At 47.1% G+C, this 16,267-nt stretch overlaps 1 protein-coding gene across 2 annotated transcripts in view; it reads right to left on the reverse strand.

The window, feature by feature from the left end:
* Positions 1–5,380: 5,380 nt before the first annotated feature.
* matk (megakaryocyte-associated tyrosine kinase) overlaps positions 5,381–16,267 on the reverse strand; it is a 171,863-nt gene continuing 160,976 nt past the window's right edge. For both annotated transcript variants that reach the window (XM_070860872.1, XM_070860873.1), the window contains exons 11-13: positions 16,002–16,197; positions 13,938–14,024; positions 5,381–5,567 (exon numbers count right to left, since the gene is read on the reverse strand). In XM_070860872.1, coding sequence (XP_070716973.1) covers positions 5,385–5,567; positions 13,938–14,024; positions 16,002–16,197 — 466 coding nt within the window. In that variant the 3' untranslated portion in view covers positions 5,381–5,384. The remainder of the gene's footprint in view (positions 5,568–13,937; positions 14,025–16,001; positions 16,198–16,267) is intronic.

The raw sequence follows: 16,267 nt of genomic DNA on the forward strand, positions 1-16,267 counted from the left end.
ACTAAGAAACTGACTAATGTACACCAATGAAAGTAGTAAATGGTTCAGGATAGCTTTTTTAAAGTCACTTTCAGTGATTTTAAATCAGGTTACTCACAAGTAGAGGACTGGACACCCTTATTAAAAATATGTAACCCTTTTTCAGGTGCATTAATAAAATTGCACCAGGTTACCACTTTTAAACACATCGAAGAATACTTTCTAAGGGAAAGAACAAGAAACAATGACCTTTGGGGGAATTGGATGGGGTTCTGCCTCCTGATTGGTCTCTGGCAATTCCTCCTGGAAATGTAGGTCCATCGATATCGAGTAAGGAGTGGATTGGGTTCAGCTGTAATGCACCCTAAAGTTGAATAGCCTTTGGATATTCATTGTCAAAGCTCATATGTGAAGAATAACCACTTGGATAAGATACTGGAAGGGCAGCTGGTGGCTCAATGCCTTCAGGAGAGGTGGGGTAGCGGGGCGGAGGGGGAGGGGGGGTGCACGGTGGCGAGAGATAGAAAGGTTTTGATTTGAAGACTGAGGGCAGTGATGTGTTCATCAGTGGACCCATGAATCTTAATTTCAAGGTGGGGGTGCAGGGAGGAGGAAGAGAGTGTAGGGTGGGACAGCTGGAGTTTAGAAGGGACAAGAGAGTGAAGTTGAGAGGACCACAAACCACAGTAATAATATGTAGCGCATTTCACGACTACTGGATGTCCCAAAGCGCTTTACAATGACTTTTTTTTGGAAGCGTAGTCACTATTTTAATCTGGGAAATGCAGCAGCCAATTTGCACACAGCAAGCTCCCACAAACAGCAACGTGATAATAGAATCATAGAGTGGTTTAGGCACAGATGGAGGCCATTTAGCCCGTCGAGTCCATGCCAGCTCTCTGCAAGAGTACTTCAGCTAATCCCACTCCCCTGTCCTTTCCCCGTAGCCCTGCAATTTTTTTTCTTTCAGGTATTTATCCAATTCTCGAATGACCAGATAATCTGTGGGCCCAACCCTAAAGGGAAGTGTGCAAAGAGTGTAGATATCTAGCTATACCCAGGCTGGGCAAGAGTGATCGCTAGGCTCAGACTTCAGTCTTGTCCTCTGTGCATCCTGCCTGTGTTTAATATGGTACGACAGTCCATTCACACATCCATTATTACTTAATTAGATAAATGGCTAAATCGCAAACAATAATCGATCATATCAGCAGCCAAATTAGTCTTTGAGTCAGATTTAAAGAGATTAGATTACTTTAGAGTCAATTCATTGCGATCAAATATATTATTAAAGACGGTGGTTAGCAGAATTGTGTTGAAACTGAAATGTTTAAATTGAAAATAATACAGCACCCCTGATCTGCAACTGGTGTCGTACTGAGCCATTCAGAGTGGGGTTTTCACATGTTTCAGTCTGTGGAACTGTACCCTAGGAGCAGTCATCTTCTGTGGAACTGTACCCCAGTGAGCGTCTGTGTCTGTGGAACTGTCCCCCAGTGAGAGTCAGTGTGTGTGGAACTGTACCCCAATGAGAGACAATGTGTGTGGAACTGTACCCCAGTAAGAGACAGTGTGTGGAACTGTCCCCCAGTAAGAGTTAGTGTGTGTGGAACTGTACCCCAGTGAGAGACAGTGTGTGTGGAACTGTACCCCAGTAAGAGACAGTGTGTGGAACTGTCCCCCAGTAAGAGTTAGTGTGTGTGGAACTGTACCCCAGTGAGAGTCAGTGTGTGTGGAACTGTACCCCAGTGAGAGACAGTGTGTGGAACTGTCCCCCAGTAAGAGTTAGTGTGTGTGGAACTGTACCCCAGTGAGAGACAATGTGTGTGGAACTGTACCCCAGTAAGAGACAGTGTGTGGAACTGTCCCCCAGTAAGAGTTAGTGTGTGTGGAACTGTACCCCAGTGAGAGACAGTGTGTGTGGAACTGTACCCCAGTGAGAGACAGTGTGTGGAACTGTCCCCCAGTGAGAGTCAGTGTGTGTGGAACTGTACCCCAGTGAGAGTCAGTGTGTGTGGAACTGTACCCCAGTGAGAGTCAGTGTGTGTGGAACTGTACCCCCATGAGTCAGTGCCCATGGAATGGTACCATAGAGTCAGTAAATCTTGTGCTGGAGTGATGACGGACTGATTTAAAATATCGATGTGCCATCCCCACCAGTACAGGGTATAATTGTCGTGGTGAAGTCTGAAACATTCATTTGGATTGTCACTGTCAGAGGCCGACTGTCCTGTTCTATATTTCGAGCACTTCTGTTGTGAAGCAAACCTTGCAGTTAGTGAAGCTCCACTGCGCCCACTGCTATCACCTCTTTATGTTGTTGCCATGTATTGCAGGGATTTTGTGCAGTCCCTGGGATTTGTGATGTACTCTTACAGATTTACAGGGGCTGTGAGGCAGAACCAATGTAATCTCACAAGATTTCCTCTTCATTTTTCAATATTGGGGATTATATACTGCGAGAATCTTTGAAAGCAGGCCAGCAGGAGGATTAGTATCATGAGGCACAAGATCTTGTTTACCAGCAATACCTCATCTGTTTTTCCTGGACCTGGACCATCTATTGGCAGGCTATTCAACTCTGAAGGGCATCACGGTGGATCTCAATCCACATACATGCATTTTCCAGTGTTCAGGAGCAGGCACGCAGGCTGATTCCCTCCCTTCCTCTCTCGCCAGGAGCCCCATTATAACACCCATCTCACCGCCATGCTCAGTGCAGACTCACGATCCAAACTGGTCCTTGCAGAATTGCATGCTTCAGTTTGACATTGCCTGCTGGGTTGGCAGAGGCTGTCAGTGCAGAGGCACAAGCGCTTGCACTATTGTGTATCACGCCCACCAAGCGATCGGGCTCACGCCCACCGAACGATCGGCCTCACGCCCACCGTGCGATCGAGGCCACGCCCACCGTGCGATCGAGGCCACGCCCACCGTGCGATCGAGGCCACGCCCACCGAGCGATCGAGGTCACGCCCACCGTGCGATCGAGGCCACGCCCACCGAGCGATCGAGGTCACGCCCGCCGAGTGATCGAGGTCACACCCACTGCGCGATCAAGGTCATGCTCAACATGCGATCGAGGTCATGCCCACCGAGTTATCAAGGTCACGGCCATCAAGCCATCGAGGTCACGCCAGCCGCCCGATCGAGGCCACGCCCATCATGTGATTGGCCTCACGCCCACCGCACGATCGATGTCACGCCCACCGCGCGATCGATGTCACGCCCACCGCGTGATCGAGGTCATGCCCACCGTGCGATCGAGGCCACACCCACCGCGCGATGAGGTCACGGCCACCGAGCGATCGAGGCCACACCCACCGTGTGATTAGGGTCACGCCCACAGGCCCAATAGATGTATTTTAGTGGAGCCCCTTCACTCAATGTGTAGGAACTGGGATAGGCAGGTCTTCCAACAGCATCCCTTTACTTGCTTTTGCTGGAGGGGTGACAGCCCTGAGACCGAGGCACGATTTGATCTACATCCACAGCCTTGAATATAGAGTCCCAGAAGCAGATGAAGCAGGCAGATTGCTAAGGTGATGGGGCGGTCAACAGCTCGGGTCGCCAACTCGGGTCGTACGTATTCCTGGAGGTTTCATCACGTGACTTCCTACCTACAACCGCCCGCCCAGTCAAACAGCCATTCTTAAAGTCCTTCTCTGATATTTTTATAACTAATAAACAAAAATGACACCGTTTTTGAATCCCTCTGATATTTCTCTCTGGTTACTCGCAGCAGTATTGTGGCGATTCATCTTTAATTCCTGAAGATTCCAGGAAAATCCTGGAGAGTTGGCAACTCAATGAACAGCCAAAAAAGCTACAGAACGAGTACCACCTGGTTAGATGCACAATTTGTTCCCTCTGAAATCTGTCCATATCAAGTTACAATATTTCAGTAAAAAAAGGTTTTAATTTATTGTCAACACAACATTTAATAAAACACTGAGAAGGACTGTGTGCAGCAGCTATCCATTATGTACAAATCTGCTCCACTGGTCAGCAAGTACCACAAAGAGTAGGGATTTCGAAACAAGTAAAAAAAGGACAAAAAGAAAAGACTTGCATTATCAAGCACCTTTGATGACCTCATGATGTTCCAACGCATTTTACGGCCAATTTAAATACTTTTGAAATGTAGTCACTGTTATAATATAGGAAAAACCAAGCGTGGAATGAGAGAACGCCGTTCAGGCCAGCAGTCCCACTCGCCTCAAAGTCCGTGTACAATATAACCAATCATGGGCTCTAGCCCATCCATTTCATCCCCATAAGGAAAATTCTGTAGAAAAACTCCATTATCCCCTGTTGATTGTAATGGGCTGGTGTGGTGCGGACTGTAATAGGTCGGTGTGGTGCTGATTGTAATGGGTCATTGTGTTGATGATTGTAACGGGTCGGTGTGGTGATGATTGTAATGGCCGGTGTGGTGCGGACTGTAATAGGTCGGTGTGGTGCGGACTGTAATAGGTCGGTGTGGTGATGATTGTAATGGGCCGGTGTGGTGCGAACTGTAATAGGTCGGTGTGGTGCTGATTGTAATGGGTCATTGTGGTGATGATTGTAATGGGTCGGTGTGGTTCTGATTGTAATGGATCGGTTTGGTTCTGATTGTAATGGGTTGGTGTGATGCTGATATAACGGGTTGGTGTGGTGATGATTGTAACGGGTCAGTGTGGTTCTGATTGTAATGGATTGGTGTGGTTCTGATTGTAACGGGTCGGTGTAGTGCTGATTGTAATGGATCGGTGTAGAGCTAATTGTAATGGGTCAGTATGATGCTGATTCTAATGGGTCGGTATGGTGCTGATTGTAATGGGTCGGTGTGGTCCTGATTGTAATGGGTCGTTGTGATGCTGATTGTAATGGGCTGGTGTGGTGCTGATTGTAACGGGTTGGTGTGGTGCGGACTGTGATGGGTCGGTGTGGCGATGATTGTAACAGGTTGGTGTGATTATGGCCCCAGGTGAATTGTCTTTGGTGAAATTGCTTCACCTGGAATGAAAGCGGAAGTTACTCTGACCCTGCATAAACCCCCTCTCCCGATTCCCCAAACAGTGATCTCAATTTCCAATCTCATCTGTGAGTACACACACAACATCGAGGCCAGCTCAGTTGGGATGTGAACGGACACGGGGACAAAGGGGGCGAGTTAAACATGTTCGGGAACCATTGTGCTGTGAATCGTAGAATCCAGCAGGAAGCTGAAGTGTTTTTCTTTTAACCCTTTACATATAATCAGTGCTTCTTCACCCAGTGCTGCTGCTCACACCAGTCGGAAGATCCTAGAAATGATCCATCCCAGGACGCGTGTTTAATTGGGGACTTTGAGGCTATTTGAACCTGACCTCCCCTCCCCCCCCCCCCCCCCCCGAGTTGCTTTTCAAAACCTCTTTGCTTCAAGCATAATCTGATTTCCGTCCTTCCTTTTCCAGTTTCTCCTTGAGTTTTTTAAAGGTGGGTCGTTTGCCAGGATCGTGCTCCCAGCAGGATTTCATCATGTCGTACACCGAGGTGGGACACTGCTCTGGAGAAGCCATCCGATACCCCTTCTGCACTCTGTCCGCCATATCCATCAGTGACTGCGAGGGAACAGAAAGAGCGACAAGTCAGGACCAGCACCAGGAGTTTGACGCTGCCTTGGGATACATTGATCCAAAGTGAATTGCGAAGATGAGAATATTTTGGAACCGGAAAAGGCCACTTGGCCCAACAAGCCTGTCGCATTTTTGCAGAGCCGTATTAAGAATTCTTGGGGCCCTGAGCATCAAGATCATTCGTGGTCCCTCCGCACCGCCCCCACCCCCCCCAGCCAACAGCACCCCCTCACCCCTCCCTGATCTATTAAAGCACAAATGTGTAGTAAAATACCTGAAGAGATAGGTCCATAGAATATTTATGCATACCATTAATAATAAAGCAAATCCTATTGCAATAAATTGCTTAATTTTTTACATACAATTACATAGAATATACGGCACAGAAACAGGTCATTCGGCCCAACCAGTCCATGCCAGTGTTTATGCTCCACTCGAGCCTCCTCCTATCCTTCTTCATCTAACTCTATCAGCATACCCCTCTATTCCCTTCTCCCTCAATATGCTTGTCTGACCTCCCCTTAAATACATCGAGACTATTCTCATCCACTCCCTGTGGTAGCAAGTTCCACATTCTCACCACTCTCTCAGTAAAGAAGTATCTTCTGAATTCCCTATTGGATGCCTTGGTGACTATCTTATATTGATGGCATCTAGTTTTGCTGTTCCCCACAAGTGGAAACATTCTCTCTGTATCCACTCTATCAGAACCTTTCATAATGGTAAAAACCTCTTGGGTCACCCCTCAGCCTTCTCTTTTCAAGAGAAAAGAGACCCTATTCATCCTTTCCTGATAACTATAACCTCGCATTTCTGGTATCTGACCTAAATACAGTTTAAAAAGAGGCAGCTCGTGCAGAGCACGGAGTGCGGCAGCAAAGAGTGGCATTCGTGAGTTTGGTAAGTGGATGAGTTCGTGCAAGTGGGGGTGGCAGGTGCTGTTTTGTCTTGTTTTTCCTACCAGTGCTGACACTAGAGCAGCTAATAAGGAGTGCGAGAGTAGGAGATGGAGGCCCAGAGACCAGCCCAACCAGCTGCAGACAAAGATAGAGGGGTGCGAAATCGAGAGGTGATGTCACAGCCAAGCTGGTAAGTGGTTGGCTGTTTGACTGGTAAGTATAACTCTCTTTTAGACTGATTTTTAGATTGGTTTAATTGGCAGCGAACTACTAAGTAGCTGTTTGATGTTTAAGTAAATTTTAGTAATTAAATTAATTTAAGGGTTAAGTCATGGCAGGAGAGCTCAGACCCGTGTCATGCTCCTCCTATGCTATGTGAGAAGTAAGGGATACTGCCAGTGTCCCTGTCTGGCACAGAGTGTCCCTGACTACTATGTGTGCGGGAAGTGTGTCCAGCCGCAGCTCCTGACAGAACGCATGATGGCACGCGAGCTGCGGATGGACTCACTCTTGAGCATGCGCGATGCTGAGAATGTTGTGGATAGCACATTTAGTGAGTTGGTCACACCGCAGGTAAGGGTTAGGACAGATAGTGAATGGGTGACCAAGAGACAAGGCAAGAGCAGGAAGGTAGTGCAGGAGTCCCCTGCGGTCATCTCCCTCCAAAACAGATATACCGTTTTGGATACTGTTGGGGGAGATGACTTACCAGGGGAAGGCACCAGCAACCAGGTTCATGGCACCGTGGGTGGCTCTGCTACACAGAAGGGTGGGAAAAAGAGTGGGAGAGCTATAGTGATAGGGGACTCTATTGTAAGGGGAATAGATAGGAGTTTCTGCGGCCGCAACCGAGACTCCAGGATGGTATGTTGCCTCCCTGATGCAAGGGTCAAGGATGTCTCGGAACGGCTGCAGAGCATTCTGGAGAGAGAGGGTGAACAGCCAGTTGTCATGGTACATGTAGGTACCAACGATATAGGTAAGAAGCGGGAAGAAGTCCTACAAGCTGAATTTAGGGAGCGAGGAGTTAAATTAAAAAGTAGGACCTCAAAGGTAGTAATCTCTGGATTTCTACCAGTGCCACGTGCTAATCAGAGTAGAGGGAGCAGGATAGTTAGAATAAATACGTGGCTTGAGCAGTGGTGCAAGAGGGAGGGATTCAAATTCCTGGGACATTGGAACCAGTTCTGGGGGAAGTGGGACCTGTACAAAAGGGACGGTCTGCACTTGGGCAGGACTGGAACTGATGTCCTAGGGGTAACATTTGCTAATGCAGTTCAGCAGTGTTTAAACTAATATGGCAGGGGGATGGGAACCTATGCAGCGAGATAGGGCGAAGTAATATGGAGTCAGAAACAGATGGTAGAAAGGTAAAAAGCAATAGTGGAAGGCCGAGTAAACAAAGGCAAGAAACAAAAAGGGCCATAATTCTAAAAGGACAAAGGGTGTTTAAAAAAAACAAGCCTAAAGGCTTTGTGTCTTAATGCAAGGAGTATACGTAATAAGGTGGATGAATTAACTGTGCAAATAGATGTTAACAGATATGATGTGATTGGGATTACAGAGACGTGGCTCCAGGATGATCAGGGCTGGGAACTCAACATCCAAGGGTATTCAACATTCAGGAAGGATAGAATAAAAGGAAAAGGAGGTGGGGTAGCATTGCTGGTTAAAGAGGAGATTAATGCCATAGTTAGGAAGGACCTTAGCTTGGATGATGTGGAATCTATGTGGGTAGAGCTGCAGAACACCAAAGGGCAAAAAACATTAGTGGGCATTGTGTACAGACCTCCAAACAGCAGTAGTGATGTTGGGGAGGGCATCAAACAGGAAATTAGGGGTGCATGCAATAAAGGTGCAGCAGTTATCATGGGTGACTTTAATATGCATATAGATTGGGCTAACCAAACTGGAAGCAATACGGTGGAGGAGGATTTCCTGGAGACCAATATGTCGAGGAACCAACTAGGGGGGAGGCCATCTTAGACTGGGTGTTGTGTAATGAGAGAGGATTAATTAGCAATCTCGTTGTGGGAGGCCCCTTGGGGAAGAGTGACCATAATATGGTGGAATTCTACATTAGGATGGAGAATGAAACAGTTAATTCAGAGACCATGGTCCAGAACTTAAAGAAGGGTAACTTTGAAGGTATGAGGCGTGAATTAGCTAGGATAGATTGGCGAATGATACTTCAGGGGTTGACAGTGGATGGGCAATGGCAGACATTTAGAGACCGCATGGATGAACTACAACAATTGTACATCCCTGCCTGGCGTAAAAATAAAAAAGGGAAGGTGGCTCAACCGTGGCTATCAAGGGAAATCAGGGATTAAAGCCAAGGAAGTGGCATACAAATTGGTCAGAAATAGCAGCGAACCCGGGGACTGGGAGAAATTTAGAACTCAGCAGAGGAGGAAAAAGGGTTTGATTGGAGCAGGGAAAATAGAGTACGAGAGGAAGCTTGCAGGGAACATTAAAACAGACTGCAAAAGCTTCTATCGATATGTAAAGAGAAAAAGGTTAGTAAAGACAAACTTAGGTCCTCTGCAGTCAGAATCAGGGGAAGTCATAACGGGGAACAAAGAAATGGCAGACCAATTGAACAAGTACTTTGGTTCGGTATTCACTAAGGAGGACACAAACAACCTTCCGGATATAAAAGGGGTCAGAGGGTCTAGTAAGAAGGAGGAACTGAGGGAAATTTTTATTAGTCTGGAAATTGTGTTGGGGAAATTGATGGGATTGAAGGCCGATAAATCCCCAGGGCCTGATGGACTGCATCCCAGAGAACTTAAGGAGGTGGCCTTGGAAATAACGGATGCATTGACAGTCATTTTCCAACATTCCATAGACTCTGGATCAGCTCCTATGGAGTGGAGGATAGCCAATGTAACCCCACTTTTTAAAAAAGGAGGAAGAGAGAAAACAGGGAATTATAGACCAGTCAGCCTGACATCGGTAGTGGGTAAAATGATGGAGTCAATTATTAAGGATGTCATAACAGCGCATTTGGAAAGAGGTGACATGATAGGTCCAAGTCAGCATGGATTTGTGAAAGGGAAATCACAAATCTTCTGGAATTTTTTGAGGATGTTTCCAGTAGAGTGGACAAGGGAGAACCAGTTGATGTGGTGTATTTGAACTTTCAGAAGGCTTTCGACAAGGTCCCACACAAGAGATTAATGTGCAAAATTGAAGCACATGGGATTGGGGGTAGTGTGCTGACGTGGATTGAGAACTGGTTGTCAGACAGGAAGCAAAGAGTAGGAGAAAATGGGTACTTTTCAGAATGGCAGGCAGTGACTAGTGGGGTACCAGAAGGTTCTGTGCTGGGGCCCCAGCTGTTTACATTGTACATTAATGATTTAGACGAGGGGATTAAATGTAGTATCTCCAAATTTGCAGATGACACTCAGTTGGGTGGCAGTGTGAGCTGCGAGGAGGATGCTATGAGGCTGCAGAGTGACTTGGATAGGTTAGGTGAGTGGGCAAATGCATGGCAGATGAAGTATAATGTGGATAAATGTGAGGTTATCCACTTTGGTGGTAAAAACAGAGAGACAGACTATTATCTGAATGGTGACAGATTTGGAAAAGGGGAGGTGAAATGAGACCTAGGTGTCATGGTACATCAGTCATTGAAAGTTGGCATGCAGGTACAGCAGGCGGTTAAGAAAGCAAATGGCATGTTGGCCTTCATTGCGAGGGGATTTGAGTACAGGGGCAGGGAGGTGTTACTACAGTTGTACAGGGCCTTGGTGAGGCCACACCTGGAAGTATTATGTACAGTATTGGTCTCCTAACTTGAGGAAGGACATTCTTGCAATTGAGGGAGTGCAGCGAAGGTTCACCAGACTGATTCCCGGGATGGCAGGACTGACATATCAAGAAAGACTGGATCAACTGGGCTTGTATTCACTGGAGTTCAGAAGAGTGAGAGGGGATCTCATAGATAAGTTTAAAATTCTAACGGGTTTAGACAGGAAGAATGTTCCCAATGTTGGGGAAGTCCAGGACCAGGGGTCACAGTCTAAGGATAAGGGGTAAGCCATTTAGGACCGAGATGAGGAGAAACTTCTTCACCCAGAGAGTGGTGAACCTGTGGAATTCTCTACCACAGAAAGTTGTTGAGGCCAATTCACTAAATATATTCAAAAAGGAGTTAGATGTAGTCCTTACTACTAGGGGGATCAAGGGGTATGGCGAGAAAGCAGGAATGGGGTACTGAAGTTGCATGTTCAGCCATGAACTCATTGAATGGCGGTACAGGCTCAAAGGGCCGAATGGCCTACTCCTGCACCTATTTTCTATGTTTCTATGTTTCTATCCTTATAAATATTTTTTGTACACTCTGCAGTGTCTCTCCATCCTTTATGGCGACCAGACTTGATGCAAGTTTAGCATAACTTCTCTACTTTTCAATTCTATCCCTCTAGGAATCCTTGTGCTTGCTTTGCTTGTGTTATAGCTGTATTAACTTGTGTCGCTAATTTTAGTGATTTGTGTATTTGTACTCCCTGATCCCTTTGCTCCTCAACCCCATTTAGATTCTTCCAAATAATATGTGACCTCCTGATTTTTCTTATCAAAATGTAATAATACCTCACACTTATCTGTGTTGAAATTTGTCACACACACTCAATAAAACCACCTGACTGTAAATTCTGTAAGTTTATTACATACGCCCTATTATATCGCAGCAATGATCTACTATCAGCATCTAATTCTTATTAAACATACAAAAATACCAAACCAATGAATATTTCAATTGCAGCACTTTCTCAGTGAGAACGATCGAGGCTGTATCTAATACGTAACACCATCACCTGAAGATAGTTGAATTTGCCCACTATCAGATACTTATTTCAAATTTAATCTTAACAGGGAAATGTGTTTTGGAGGGAGGAGCCAATCGGAATATCCTGAGTGATACACTGATGTATGCAGCAAGTCAGGGTGGGGGTAGCCAATCAGAATGCCCTCATCTTAAAGATGACAAGAGAGGGATGTCTTGGCGCGGCAGTCAGGCGGGGCAGACTCCTGAAGCTCTGCCGTTCCAGCGTGACCACATCTGCGCAATGTGTTAAACTCTAGTTGTGACTCTGGAAGGAGCTGCTCCAATTTAGCAAGTAATTAAGTGTCACATGAGGATAACGAGAGGGGGGATAATGGAGGATTACGGCAGGAAGTTTTATTTCCACGGCAACAGCGCTGCCAAGGACATCTTGAGACGAGGGTGGTAGACGAGCCAAGGAAGGTCAAGCACATTCAGCACAGGTTTTTAACCCTTTACAAGCTATGGGGTCATCAGCAACATTATCATTTCGACACAGAGTACATGGCCTGGGATGGGGGTGCGAGGGGGTGTTGCGAACATTTTTTTTTATTGGCTAAATGGTTTTCGTCTGCCTGATTCTTCTGGTGGCGATGGAAAGGCAAAACGTGTAAATGATTAGAAATCTGAAATGAAAATGGAAACGTCAGGAAATGCACAGCAGCTCTGTCAGCTTCTGAAAGAGGGAAGTGAGCTCAGATTTTCGGGTAAAGACCCTTCATTAATGGGGTACGCTCGAAATGTCAACATCCCTGCGGTCATTTCAGTCCAGTGCACCTTTGGTTCAAGAAGGAACGCACTGCTGTAAAAATAAAACTAGAGTTACGCACCTCCCCTAAATCGGGCATCCTTGCCCCGTGAACTCGAACCTCACCCCGTCCAGATTTGTACAGGGCGGTTCGATTTTATAAAACCAGGTTTACAACTTCTTTGCACACCGAGTAAATCTGCCCCCCAAATTATGGCGATTGAATGGGTAGCCCCAGAATTTCTAACATGTGAACTGACCCAAAGGCCTGATTTTAATCTGAGCCACCCGGGAGGCATGGCGTGGGTTCAGATCGACAGCCCGGTTCAAACCCCGCTCCATCTTACACTCCACGGAAATCAATGCAACGTAAAATGGGGCGGGGTGTAAAATGAGTGTTCGACCCGAACCCGATCCATTCCCGCTGGATTGATTAGGTTAAAATCGGGCCCTTTATTTGGGTTTTTGAATAACGGCCTATTGTTCCACCGTGCTCCTGTACCTCATAGAAACATAGAAACATAGAAAATAGGTGCAGGAGTAGGCCATTCGGCCCTTCGAGCCTGCACCACCATTCAATAAGATCATGGCTGATCATTCTCTCAGTACCCCTTTCCTGCTTTCTCTCCATACCCCTTGAGCCCCTTAGCCGTAAGGGCCATATCTAACTCCCTCTTGAATATATCCAATGAACTGGCATCAACAACTCTCTGCGGCAGGGAATTCTACAGGTTAACAACTCTCTGAGTGAAGAAGTTTCTCCTCATCTCAGTTTTAAATGGCCTACCCCTTATCCTAAGACTGTGTCCCCTGGTTCTGGACTTCCCCAACATCAGGAACATTCTACCCGCATCTAACCTGTCCCGGCCTAGGAACATAGAAACATAGAAAATAGGTGCAGGAATAGGCCATTCGGTCTTTCGAGCCTGCACCGCCATTCAAGATGATCATTCCCTCAGTACCCCTTTCCTGCTTTCTCTCCATACCCTTTGATCCCCTTAGCCGTAAGGGCCATATCTATAGAACTGTCAGAATTTTATATGTTTCGATGAGATCCCCTCTCATTCTTCTGAATAAAGGCCCAGTTGATCCAGTCTCTCCTCAAATGTCAGTACTGCCATCCCGGGAATCAGTCTGGTGAATCTTCGCTGCACTCCCTCAATAGCAAGAACGTCCTTCCTCAGATTAGGAGAAGTCTTTTGCTATTTCAGTTTTAATTGAACTTTCATCAGTGGCTAAACAATCAAACCTCCCGTCCTAGCTCACCCCCGCCACGCTCCATCCTATCCATACCTGTCCTGTCCCTGTACCAGTCCTGCCCATTATCCATCCCCAGGCCCATCCCTTATTCCACCCCCGCATGCCCTGCCCCTACACCAGCCCCAACCACTTATCCATCCCCTGCCCCATATATGCCGGGATATCGCCAGGATTCCCATTCCCGCTCACTATCCAGTGCATCTGGTCAGGCTTGGCCGTGATGCCCACCACAGTTGAATAGGCTTACATCTCATTATAACTCACTGTCTAGACCCACACGTGAAGAATTCCACGTGGGCAGGGATCCTTTCTGACGAAGGGACTCCACCTGAAACACTGACCTAGTCTCTCTCAGGCGCTAAGGATATTTTTTGATTTATGATTAGGCTTTCCACAGATTTGGTCCATCAATGAAAGGAAAGCTGCGAATACAAGGGTTAATTACAGGCACGAAGTAGGGAGGGGCTTAGCGTGAAACGGGGAAAACGTGCAGCCCGCTGTTTGTCCTTTCCCCGACGGCCTGTCGATGACGTGACAGTGGTGTTAGAGAGAACCGTGTCCTGTGCAACAATAAACAAAATGTGAGGAGTAATTGGCAGGTCACAAGCACTCACCAGCTTAGGGTAGGGAGCCCGGCCGTAGGAAAACAGCTCCCACAGAAGAATTCCGTAACTCCAGACATCTGATTTGGTGGAGAATTTCTGTTGGAAGGAATCAGGAAACTGGTTATAGACACTCCTCCCGAAGACAATTACAAGTGTAATAATCTTAATGCCTTGGCAGAAAGTAAACTGGTGGGCCCTTCATTCTCTCTCTCTCTCTGACTCAATGGGCTGGGCGACAGGCTGCCATTTAAGTAGCAAGGCCTGTGGGGTTTAAGTGGCCAATTCAATCAGAGGAAGGGATAGAGTTACCAAGGTCCCTGCCAGCTGTCACACTGATCGCTCTGTGTCGACCCGGGCCAGTGCAGTCCATACACAATAGCTCAATGGAGCACAGTTCGGAAAGAATAGGCGAGGTTCAGAGGAAGAGTTAGAATATCTCGTGTCTGGCTGTAATTTAGAGGAAATCCTAGATTAAGGCAGCTGAAAGGATTCTGGCAGGTTTGAAGAGACTGAGGTGTAATGACTGTACATTTAAGTGTCAGTATTGTGCCCCCAGCTGCAGTCTACAGGAGGGATTTTCTCGGGGACTATGTCCAAGGCTCTGTTAGCCGTCAAAACAAGTTTATCCACTTACATCGAAGGTGCAGCTTGGTGATATCTATGAAACTGGAAACAGGTGCCCAACAATTTGCTCTGCCTCCCTCCTGAAGGCACTGAAATACACTGGGGTAGAGCTCCAAGGGCACTGGCTGCCCTACTGTATCTTGCCCAGCTGTCCTGGAACGTGCACGCGCGTGTGCATGTACGCATGTATGTTAGCATATGTGTATGTATATGGGTGTATGTGTGCATATGCATGTGCATAACGTGTGGGTGCGTGTGCGCACACGCGCATGGGTGTGCATGGTGTGTGTGTGCATGGTGTGCGTGCGTGGTGTGCGCTTAGTGTGTGTGCAGGTACAGCAAGTGATCAGGAAGGCCAATGGTATCTTGGCATTTATTGCAAAGGGGATGGAGTATAAAAGCAGGGAAGTCTTGCTACAGCTATACAGGGTATTGGTGAGGCCACACCTGGAATACTGCGTACAGTTTTGGTTTCCATATTTACGAAAGAATATCCTTGTTTTGGAGGCAGTTCAGAGAAGGTTCATTACGTTGATCCCGGAGATGTGGGGGTTGACATGAGGAAAGGTTGAGTAAGTTGGGCCTCTACCCATTGGAATTCAGAAGAATGAGAGTTGATCTTATTGAAACGTATAAGCTTATGAGGGGGCTTGACAAGGTGGATGCAGAGAGGATGTTTCCACTGATAGGGGAGACTAGAACTAGAGGGTGTAACCTTAGAATAAGGGGCCGCCCATTTAAAACAGAGATGAGGAGAAATTTCTTCTCTCAGAGGGTTGTAAATCTGTGGAATGCGCTGCCTCAGAGAGCTGTGGAAGCTGGGACATTGAATAAATTTAAGACAAAAATAGACAATTTCTTAAACGATAAGGGGATAAGGGGTTATGGGGAGCGGGTGGGGAAGTGGAGCTGAGTCCATGATCAGATCAGCCATGATCTTATTGCATGGCAGAGCAGGCTCGAGGGGCCATATGGCCTACTCCTGTTCCTATTTCTTATGTTCTTATTGTTCTTATGGTGTGTGTGTGCGCATGGTGTGTGTGTGTGTGTGTGTGCGCATTGTGTGTGTGTGTGCATGGTGTGTGTGTGTGTGCATGGTGTGTGTGTACATGGTGTGTGTGTGGATGTGGATGTCAGGTGAGAACAGGATAGGGCTTGGCTGTAAAGCTCCCCTTTGGACCAATATTCCGCCAGCACTCACTGTCTAGGCTCACATGTGTAGAATGGTCAGTGGGGTAAGGTACCAGAGGGTGGTCTATCCAGGAATGGTGTCCCAGGAGGCGATTGGGAGAGGTGGAAGGGGGGGTGGAAGAAATTAAGCTACTCCTGTTCGGACAGGATCATGGCTAATCTCACAGTCTCACTATAATGGTGTGCAATGAGGAGGCTCCATGGCGCCCACTGTTCAATCCGCCTGCTTCAGATGCAGACTGGTTCTCCTGCCCTTACGTGCTGTCTCAGTGCCTCTGGTGCCGTCCACTTCACCGGCAGCTTGGCTGTGTCCTGACTGCTGGACACCCCTTTGGCCAGGCCGAAGTCGCTCACTTTGGCGATATTGTCATCCGAGATCAGAATGTTGCGGGCTGCCAAGTCTCGGTGAACAAGCTTTTTCGATTCCAGGTACTCCATCCCCTCACAGACGTCACTGGCAACAGGGAACAGCGGGAAAGAAAACACAGGGTTCAATTATTGAAGGCAGAGGAGTGTGCGAGACT

Source organism: Pristiophorus japonicus, chromosome 18 (assembly GCF_044704955.1).
Source record: "Pristiophorus japonicus isolate sPriJap1 chromosome 18, sPriJap1.hap1, whole genome shotgun sequence".
NCBI classification, from domain to species: Eukaryota; Metazoa; Chordata; class Chondrichthyes; family Pristiophoridae; genus Pristiophorus; species Pristiophorus japonicus.